Here is an 11296-nt window from a genome sequence, read left to right as displayed (position 1 = left end):
TTTTTTTTTAGACTTAGTCATTTTTCCGGCGTTTATCAGACTTTCAGATAGGGGAAATGTCAGTGAGCGTTCCGATTTCAGTTACAGAGCGATTCGCCCAATGAGTCCTTGATACTTAGTCGTTTTCAGCCAATATTTTGGATTTTTCAAAATTTCACTTTTTTGTGAAAATATCCACTAAATGAGGGAATAATATGTGTGAGGGTACCCCAGGAGAGTTCCAAATGTGTGTGGGTAGAATATATATCCCACGGGGGTAAAATGTAAAAAAGTTGAAAAAAATTTTTTTTTGGACTTAGTCATTTTTCCGTCGTTCATCAGATTTTCAGATAGGGGAAATGTCAGTGAGCGTTCCGATTTCAGTTCCAGAGCGATTCGCCCAATGAGTCCTTGATATTTAGTCGTTTTCAGCCAATTTTCTGGATTTTTGAAAATTTCACTTTTTTGTGAAAATATCCACTAAATGAGGGAATAATATGTCTGAGGGTACCCCAGGAGAGTTCCAAATGTGTGTGGGTAGAATATATATCCCACGGGGCTAAAATTAAAAAAAGTTTAAAAAATTTTTTTTTTGGACTTAGTCATTTTTCCAGCGTTTATCAGACGTTCAGATAGGGCAAATGTCAGTGAGCATTCCGATTTCAGTTCCAGAGCGATTCGCCCAATGAGTCCTTGATATTTAGTCGTTTTCAGCCAATTTTCTGGATTTTTGAAAATTTCACTTTTTTGTGAAAATATCCACTAAATGAGGGAATAATATGTGTGAGGGTACCCCAGGAGAGGTCCAAATGTGTTTCGGTAGAATATATATCCCACGGGACTAAAATTAAAAAAAGTTGAAAAAAAATTTTTTTTGGACTTAGTCATTTTTCCGGCATTTATCAGACTTTCAGATAGGGGAAATGTCATTGAGCGTTCCGATTTCATTTACAGAGCGATTCGCCCAATGAGTCATTGATACTTAGTCGTTTTCAGCCAATTTTTTGGATTTTTGAAAATTTCACTTTTTTGTGAAAATATCCACTAAATGAGGGAATAATATGTGTGAGGGTACCCCAGGAGAGTTCAAATGTGTGTGGGTAGAATATATATCCCACGGGGGTAAAATTTAAAAAAGTTAAAAAAAATTTTTTCTTTTTGACTTAGACATTTTTCCGTCGTTCATCAAATTTTCAGATAGGGGAAATGTCAGTGAGCATTCTGATTTCAGTTCCAGAGCGATTCGCCCAATGAGTCCTTGATATTTAGTCGTTTTCAGCCAATTTTCTGGATTTTTAAAAATTTCACTTTTTTGTGAAAATATCCACTAAATGAGGGAATAATATATGTGAGGGTACCCCAGGAGAGTTCCAAATGTGTTTGGGTAGAATATATATCCCACGGAGCTAAAATTGAAAAAAGTTGAAAAAAATTTTTTTTTAGACTTAGTCATTTTTCCGGCGTTTATCAGACTTTCAGATAGGGGAAATGTCAGTGAGCGTTCCGATTTCAGTTACAGAGCGATTCGCCCAATGAGTCCTTGATACTTAGTCGTTTTCAGCCAATATTTTGGATTTTTCAAAATTTCACTTTTTTGTGAAAATATCCACTAAATGAGGGAATAATATGTGTGAGGGTACCCCAGGAGAGTTCCAAATGTGTGTGGGTAGAATATATATCCCACGGGGGTAAAATGTAAAAAAGTTGAAAAAAATTTTTTTTTGGACTTAGTCATTTTTCCGTCGTTCATCAGATTTTCAGATAGGGGAAATGTCAGTGAGCGTTCCGATTTCAGTTCCAGAGCGATTCGCCCAATGAGTCCTTGATATTTAGTCGTTTTCAGCCAATTTTCTGGATTTTTGAAAATTTCACTTTTTTGTGAAAATATCCACTAAATGAGGGAATAATATGTGTGAGGGTACCCCAGGAGAGTTCCAAATGTGTGTGGGTAGAATATATATCCCACGGGGGTAAAATTGAAAAAAGTTGAAAAAAATTTTTTTTTGGACTTAGTCATTTTTCCGTCGTTCATCAGATTTTCAGATAGGGGAAATGTCAGTGAGCGTTCCGATTTCAGTTCCAGAGCGATTCGCCCAATGAGTCCTTGATATTTAGTCGTTTTCAGCCAATTTTCTGGATTTTTGAAAATTTCACTTTTTTGTGAAAATATCCACTAAATGAGGGAATAATATGTCTGAGGGTACCCCAGGAGAGTTCCAAATGTGTGTGGGTAGAATATATATCCCACGGGGCTAAAATTAAAAAAAGTTTAAAAAAATTTTTTTTTGGACTTAGTCATTTTTCCAGCGTTTATCAGACGTTCAGATAGGGCAAATGTCAGTGAGCATTCCGATTTCAGTTCCAGAGCGATTCGCCCAATGAGTCCTTGATATTTAGTCGTTTTCAGCCAATTTTCTGGATTTTTGAAAATTTCACTTTTTTGTGAAAATATCCACTTAATGAGGGAATAATATGTGTGAGGGTACCCCAGGAGAGGTCCAAATGTGTTTCGGTAGAATATATATCCCACGGGACTAAAATTAAAAAAAGTTGAAAAAAAATTTTTTTTGGACTTAGTCATTTTTCCGGCATTTATCAGACTTTCAGATAGGGGAAATGTCATTGAGCGTTCCGATTTCATTTACAGAGCGATTCGCCCAATGAGTCCTTGATACTTAGTCGTTTTCAGCCAATATTTTGGATTTTTGAAAATTTCACTTTTTTGTGATAATATCCACTAAATGAGGGAATAATATGTGTGAGGGTACCCCAGGAGAGTTCAAATGTGTGTGGGTAGAATATATATCCCACGGGGGTAAAATTTAAAAAAGTTAAAAAAAATTTTTTCTTTTGGACTTAGTCATTTTTCCGTCGTTCATCAGATTTTCAGATAGGGGAAATGTCAGTGAGCATTCCGATTTCAGTTCCAGAGCGATTCGCCCAATGAGTCCTTAATATTTAGTCGTTTTCAGCCAATTTTCTAGATTTTTGAAAATTTCACTTTTTTGTGAAAATATCCACTAAATGAGGGAATAATATGTGTGAGAGTACCGCAGGAGAGTTCCAAATGTGTGTGGGTAGAATATATATCCCACGGGGGTAAAATTGAAAAAAGTTGAAAAAAATTTTTTTTTGGACTTAGTCATTTTTCCGGCGTTCATCAGATTTTCAGAAAGGGGAAATGTCATTGAGCGTTCCGATTTCAGTTCCAGAGCGATTCGCCCAATGAGTCCTTGATATTTAGTCGTTTTCAGCCAAGATTCTGGATTTTTGAAAATTTCACTTTTTTGTGAAAATATCCACTAAATGAGGGAATAATATGTGTGAGGGTACCCCAGGAGAGTTCCAAATGTATTTGGGTAGAATATATATCCCACGGGGCTAAAATTAAAAAAAGTTTAAAAAAATTTTTTTTTGGACTTAGTCATTTTTCCAGCGTTTATCAGACTTTCAGATAGGGCAAATGTCAGTGAGCATTCCGATTTCAGTTCCAGAGCGATTCGCCCAATGAGTCCTTGATATTTAGTCGTTTTCAGCCAATTTTCTGGATTTTTGAAAATTTCACTTTTTTGTGAAAATATCCACTAAATGAGGGAATAATATGTGTGAGGGTACCCCAGGAGAGGTCCAAATGTGCTTGGGTAGAATATATATCCCACGGGACTAAAATTGAAAAAAGTTGAAAAAAAATTTTTTTTGGACTTAGTCATTTTTCCGGCGTTTATCAGACTTTCAGATAGGGGAAATGTCAGTGAGCGTTCCGATTTCATTTACAGAGCGATTCGCCCAATGAGTCCTTGATACTTAGTCGTTTTCAGCCAATATTTTGGATTTTTGAAAATTTCACTTTTTTGTGAAAATATCCACTAAATGAGGGAATAATATGTGTGAGGGTACCCCAGGAGAGTTCAAATGTGTGTGGGTAGAATATATATCCCACGGGGGTAAAATTTAAAAAAGTTAAAAAAAAAATTTTTTTGGACTTAGTCATTTTTCCAGCGTTTATCAGACTTTCAGATAGGGGAAATGTCAGTGAGCGTTCAGATTTCAGTTCCAGAGCGATTCGCCCAATGAGTCCTTAATATTTAGTCGTTTTCAGCCAATTTTCTAGATTTTTGAAAATTTCACTTTTTTGTGAAAATATCCACTAAATGAGGGAATAATATGTGTGAGGGTACCCCAGGAGAGTTCCAAATGTGTTTGGGTAGAATATATATCCCAAGGAGCTAAAATTGAAAAAAGTTGAAAAAAATTTTTTTTTAGACTTAGTCATTTTTCCGGCGTTTATCAGACTTTCAGATAGGGGAAATGTAAGTGAGCGTTCCGATTTCAGTTACAGAGCGATTCGCCCAATGAGTCCTTGATATTTAGTCGTTTTCAGCCAATTTTCTAGATTTTTGAAAATTTCACTTTTTTGTGAAAATATCCACTAAATGAGGGAATAATATGTGTGAGAGTACCCCAGGAGAGTTCCAAATGTGTGTGGGTAGAATATATATCCCACGGGGGTAAAATTGAAAAAAGTTGAAAAAAATTTTTTTTTGGACTTAGTCATTTTTCCGGCGTTCATCAGATTTTCAGATTGGGGAAATGTCATTGAGCGTTCCGATTTCAGTTCCAGAGCGATTCGCCCAATGAGTCCTTGATATTTAGTCGTTTTCAGCCAATTTTCTGGATTTTTGAAAATTTCACTTTTTTGTGAAAATATCCACTAAATGAGGGAATAATATGTCTGAGGGTACCCCAGGAGAGTTCCAAATGTGTGTGGGTAGAATATATATCCCACGGGGCTAAAATTAAAAAAAGTTTAAAAAAATTTTTTTTTGGACTTAGTCATTTTTCCAGCGTTTATCAGACTTTCAGATAGGGCAAATGTCAGTGAGCATTTCGATTTCAGTTCCAGAGCGATTCGCCCAATGAGTCCTTGATATTTAGTCTTTTTCAGCCAATATTTTGGATTTTTGAAAATTTCACTTTTTTGTGAAAGTATCCACTAAATGAGGGAATAATATGTGTGAGAGTACCCCAGGAGAGGTCCAAATGTGTGTGGGTAGAATATATATCCCACGGGGGTAAAATTGAAAAAAGTTGAAAAAAATTTTTTTTGGGACTTAGTCATTTTTCCGACGTTTATCAGACTTTCAGATAGGACAAATGTCAGTGAGCATTCCGATTTCAGTTCCTGAGGAATAATACGTGTGAGGATACCCCAGGAGAGTTCCAAATGTGTGTGGGTAGAATATATATCCCACGGGGGTAAAATTGAAAAAAGTTGAAAACATTTTTTTTTTGGACTTAGTCATTTTTCCGGCGTTTATCAGACTTTCAGATAGAGGAAATGTCAGTGAGCGTTCCGATTTCAGTTCCAGAGCGATTCGCCCAATGAGTCCTTGATGCATAGTCGTTTTCAGCCAATATTTTGGATTTTTGAAAATTTCAATTTTATGTGAAAATATCCACTAAATGAGGGAATAATATGTGTGAGGGTACCCCAGGAGAGTTCCAAATGTGTATGGGTAGAATATATATCCCACGGCTGTAAAATTGAAAAAAGTCAAATAAAAAATTTTTTTTGGGACTTAGTCATTTTTCCGGCGTTTATCAGACTTTCAGATAGGGGAAATGTCATTGAGCGTTCCGATTTCAGTTCCAGAGCGATGCGCCCAATGAATCCTTGATATTTAGTCGTTTTCAGCCAATTTTCTGGATTTTTGAAAATTTCACTTTTTTGTGAAAATATCCACTAAATGAGAGAATAATATGAGTGAGTGTACCCCAGGAGAGTTCCAAATGTGTGTTGGTAGAATATATATCCCACGGGGGTAAAATTGAAAAAAGTTGAAAACAATTTTTTTTTGGACTTAGTAATTTTTCCGGCGTTGATCAGACTTTCAGATAGGGGAAATGTCATTGATCGTACCGATTTCAGTTCCAGACCGATTCGCCCAATGAGTCCTTGACATTTAGTCATTTTCAGCCAATTTTCTAGATTTTTGAAAATTTCACTTTTTTGTGAAAATATCCACTAAATGAGAGAATAATATGTGTGAGTGTACCCCAGGAGAGTTCCAAATGTGTCTTGGTAGAATATATATCGCACGGGGGTAAAATTGAAAAAAGTTGAAAACAATTTTTTTTTGGACTTAGTAATTTTTCCGCCGTTGATCAGACTTTCAGATAGGGGAAATGTCATTGATCGATCCGATTTCAGTTCCAGACCGATTCGCCCAATGAGTCCTTGATATTTAGTCGTTTTCAGCCAATTTCCTGGATTTTTGAAAATTTCACTTTTTTTGTGAAAATATCCACTAAATGAGGGAATAATATGTGTGAGTGTACCCCAGGAGAGTTACAAATGTGTGTGGGTAGAATATATATCCCACGGGGGTAAAATTGAATAAAGTTGAAAAATTTTTTTTTTTGGACTTAGTAATTTTTCCGCAGTTTATCAGACTTTCAGATAGGGGAATTGTCATTGATCATTCCGTTTTCAGTTCCAGAGCGATTCGCCCAATGAGTCCTTGATATTTAGTCGTTTTCAGCCAATTTCCTGGATTTTTGAAAATTTCACTTTTTTGTGAAAATATCCACTAAATGAGAGAATAATATGTGTGAGTGTACCCCAGGAGAGTTCCAAATGTGTGTGGGTAGAATATATATCCCACGGGGGTAAAATTGAAAAAAGTTTTAAAAATTTTTTTTTTGGACTTAGTCATTTTTCCGGCGTTTATCAGAGTTTCAGATAGGGGAAATGTCAGTGAGCATTCCGATTTCAGTTCAAGAGCGATTCGCCCAATGAGTCCTTGATATTTAGTCGTTTTCAGCCAATTTTCTGGATTTTTGAAAATTTCACTTTTTTGTGAATATATACACTAAATGAAGGAATAATATGTGTGAGGGTACCCCAGGAGAGTTCCAAATGTGTGTGGGTAGAATATATATCCCACGGGGGTAAAATTGAAAAAAGTCAAATAAAAAAAATTTTTTTGGGACTTAGTCATTTTTCTGGCGTTTATCAGACTTTCAGATAGGGGAAATGTCAGTGAGCGTTCCGATTTCAGTTCCAGAGCGATTCGCCCAATGAGTCCTTGATATTTAGTCGTTTTCAGCCAATTTGCTGGATTTTTGAAAATTTCACTTTTTTGTGAAAATATACACTAAATGAGGGAATAATATGTGTGAGGGTACCCCAGGAGAGTTCCAAATGTGTGTGGGTAGAATATATATCCCACGAGGGTAAAATTGAAAAAAGTCAAATAAAAAATTTTTTTTGGGACTTAGTCATTTTTCCGGCGTTTATCAGACTTTCAGACAGGGGAAATGTCAGTGAGCGTTCCGATATCAGTTCCAGAGCGATTCGCCCAATGAGTCCTTGATATTTAGTCGTTTTCAGCCAATTTCCTGGATTTTTGAAAATTTCACTTTTTTGTGAAAATATCCACTAAATAAAGAAATAATATGTGTGAGGGTACCCCAGGAGAGTTCCAAATGTGTGTGGGTAGAATATATATCCCACGGGGGTAAAATTGAAAAAAGTTTAAAAATTTTTTTTTTTGGACTTAGTCATTTTTCCGGCGTTTATCTGACTTTCAGATAGGGGAAATGTCAGTGAGCATTCCGATTTCAGTTCAAGAGCGATTCGCCCAATGAGTCCTTGATATTTAGTCGTTTTCAGCCAATTTTCTGGATTTTTGAAAATTTCACTTTTTTGTGAAAATATCCACTAAATGAGGGAATAATATGTGTGAGGGTACCCCAGGAGAGTTACAAATGTGTGTGGGTAGAATATATATCCCACGTGGGTAAAATTGAAAAAAGTTGAAAACAATTTTTTTTTGGACTTAGTAATTTTTCCGCCGTTGATCAGACTTTCAGATAGGGGAAATGTCATTGATCGTTCCGATTTCAGTTCCAGAGCGATTCGCCCAATGGGTCCTTGATATTTAGTCGTTTTCAGCCAATTTCCTGGATTTTTGAAAATTTCACTTTTTTTGTGAAAATATCCACTAAATGAGGGAATAATATGTGTGAGTGTACCCCAGGAGAGTTACAAATGTGTGTGGGTAGAATATATATCCCACGGGGGTAAAATTGAATAAAGTTGAAAATTTTTTTTTTTTGGACTTAGTAATTTTTCCGCCGTTTATCAGACTTTCAGATAGGGGAAATGTCATTGATCGTTCCGTTTTCAGTTCCAGACCGATTTGCCCAATGAGTCCCTGATATTTAGTCATTTTCAGCCAATTTTCTGGATTTTTGAAAATTTCACTTTTTTGTGAAAATATCCACTAAATGAGGGAATAATATGTGTGAGGGTACCCCAGGAGAGTTCCAAATGTGTGTGGGTAGAATATATATCCCACGGGGGTAAAATTGAATAAAGTTGAAAAATTTTTTTTTTTGGACTTAGTAATTTTTCCGGCGTTTATCAGACTTTCAGATAGGGGAAATGTCAGTGAGCATTCCGATTTCAGTTCCAGAGCGATGCGCCCAATGAATCCTTGATATTTAGTCATTTTCAGCCAATTTTCTGGATTTTTGAAAATTTCACTTTTTTGTGAAAATATCGACTAAATGAGGGAATAATATGTGTGAGGGTACCCCAGGAGAGTTCCAAATGTGTGTGGGTAGAATATATATCCCACGGCGGTAAAATTGAAAAAAGTCAAATAAAAATTTTTTTTTGGGACTTAGTCATTTTTCCGGCGTTTATCAGACTTTCAGATAGGGGAAATGTCATTGAGCGTTCCGATTTCAGTTCCAGAGCGATGCGCCCAATAAATCCTTGATATTTAGTCGTTTTCAGCCAATTTTCTAGATTTTTGAAAATTTCACTTTTTTGTGAAAATATCCACTAAATGAGAGCATAATATGAGTGAGTGTACCCCAGGAGAGTTCCAAATGTGTGTTGGTAGAATATATATCCCACGGGGGTAAAATTGAAAAAAGTTGAAAAGAATTTTTTTTTGGACTTAGTCATTTTTCCGGCGTTTATCAGACTTTCAGATAGGGGAAATGTCAGTGAGCGTTCCGATTTCAGTTCCAGACCGATTCGCCCAATGAGTCCTTGACATTTAGTCATTTTCAGCCAATTTTCTAGATTTTTGAAAATTTCACTTTTTTGTGAAAATATCCACTAAATGAGAGAATAATATGTGTGAGTGTACCCCAGGAGAGTTCCAAATGTGTGTTGGTAGAATATATATCGCACGGGGGTAAAATTGAAAAAAGTTGAAAACAATTTTTTTTTGGACTTAAGGCCCTGTCACACATAACGAGATCGCTAGCGAGATCGTTACTACGTCACAGTTTTGAGATCGCTGGAGAGATCGTTCGGGAGCCGTCAAACATGTATAACTTGCCAACGATTTCGGCCGCCCCAGCGATCTAACTAACGATCTCGTTGGTCGCTGGGACGCTGTCACACAGCAACTATTTCAACGATCCACACTCAACGATACACACTTTGAGGGACTGTACTGTGACAGAAAGGCATACATAAAATTACCTTTCCGCGCCCACTCATCTTCGATTGGTAGACGCTACTGCGTTCCGATTGGCCGTGGGTTTTTAAAAAGGCGACGTTGGGGCAATTCCGCTCCCTTGTTCCTATCTGCGCTTTGCTTTCAGATCGTAGCAGTGTTCTCCGGGCAAGTTTCGTCCATCTGGGATTTGTTGAAGCCTTGTCAGCGTCCTGATTTTTGGATCCTAGTTGCGTTCTACTGCTGTGATTCCATTCATTTGTGGATTTTCTTCAGCTGTGACTGAACATTGACTTTTGGGTTTTTCATGCACTGTATTGCTTTGTTTCCACGGTAAGTTATTTTGGTGGATTTTTATCACACTCAATAAGTATATATTTGCTTATATATTGGAGGCCATTTTTAGTCAGCAAATGGTGTGTAGTACTTTTTACTTTGTTTGAAAATGTTTCATGTATGCTCACTGTATTGCTATCCTTTTCAGATGGCTTTCAAAAGTGAAGAGTTTGGGAGGGAAATGATTGACCTCTACCGCTCCCTGCCGTGCCTTTGGCAAATAAAATCAACAGACTACTGCAATAGAGAGAAAAAGAGGGAGGCCTACCAGCAATTGATTTCCCTCTTTAAAAGGCATGGCCCCAACGAGAAGGTGGATGAAGAGCTGGTGAAGAGAAAGATCCAGGGTCTACGTACCGTATATAAGAAAGAACTCAACCGGGTGGAGAAATCAAAGAAGTCAGGTACCGGCACAGATGAGGTTTATGTGCCGACATTATGGTATTATGATTTGCTTGCCTTCACCCATGACCAGGAGCTACCTCGGCGAATGGCGTGTACGATACGGCAGACCCCGGAAGAAGACCCCGACATACGGACTGACTCCCCTGTTGAAGATGTAAGTACCTTCTTTGCTTCCCTGTAAATAGCATTTATACTTTCAATGTACATGCCATAGTTTAGCCGCCCCTCATATTTGTTTTTTAGTGCACGTGTACCCATGCTGGTCATAACATACCTGCTGGATGTTGTAACCAAATCTTAACTTTATTTTTGTGTTCCCACAGCACCATTGGCAAGATGACGACATCTCGGCTACGGAACGTGGTATGGAGGAGGCGAGTGTTATGTCAAGGAATGAGGAACCTATGGCATCGGTGAATGAAGACCCTATGGCCTCTACAAGTGAAGACCTTGTGCCTCGGCGACAGAGAAAATCAAGGAAAAGAAAGGCCAGCTTGCCGCCATCGCCAGATCTAGTATCTCTGGCGAACAAGATTCTACTTCTGCAGACCCAGGCCAAGCGGGACAGCTTTGCAACATATGCTGGCGAGAGACTACAGAGGCTGGATGACCGACAGAGGGCGCATGCAGAAAGGGTCATGTTTGAGACTTTAAATAAAGCGGCAGCCGGTGAACTTAATGAAACGTCTACTGTACATACTCTGATTGACCCTGGCCATTTTCAACAACATTCTTGGACCCATAGGCCGGACCCACTTCACAGCACACCAGTGCAGAGGATCCGGCGTCCACAAAGCCTTGCCCCCCCCCCACAGTATCCCATGTGTTCTGATTCTTTTGTTTCCCCCAGGCACGGATACACAAATACAGGTAATCGATATGAAGAACTGTAGTGATGTTTCATTTCAATTTTTTTTTATAATTTTGTAAATATTGTTAATTTAATACTTATTTAAATTGTTAAAATTGTTTATATTTTTGTTTGTTTATAAAAACAAGGTTTATTGTCCTCTTTTTTAACTTTACCCCTGCCCTCTGATCTCACCCTGATTGAAATAAAAATGTTTTTTGGTTGCCTTATTTTCTGCTTTACC

The 11296-nt window shown here is 37.5% G+C and overlaps 1 protein-coding gene across 1 annotated transcript; it reads left to right on the top strand.

Annotated features, from left to right (window-relative positions):
- The first annotated feature begins 9945 nt into the window (after positions 1-9945).
- On the top strand, positions 9946-11095 carry LOC141264656 (uncharacterized). The gene is made up of 2 exons (XM_073676925.1): positions 9946-10356; positions 10526-11095. The coding sequence occupies exons 1-2, from the start codon at positions 9946-9948 to the stop codon at positions 11093-11095; spliced, it is 981 nt and encodes a 326-aa protein (XP_073533026.1).
- Positions 11096-11296: the final 201 nt, after the last annotated feature.

This window comes from Phyllobates terribilis, unplaced genomic scaffold (genome assembly GCF_046119375.1).
Source record: "Phyllobates terribilis strain yellow unplaced genomic scaffold, ASM4611937v1 Scaffold_4__5_contigs__length_816908805, whole genome shotgun sequence".
Lineage (NCBI taxonomy): Eukaryota > Metazoa > Chordata > Amphibia > Anura > Dendrobatidae > Phyllobates > Phyllobates terribilis.
Note: the sequence above shows the minus strand (reverse complement) of the source record. Positions and strands in the feature narration are given on the sequence as shown.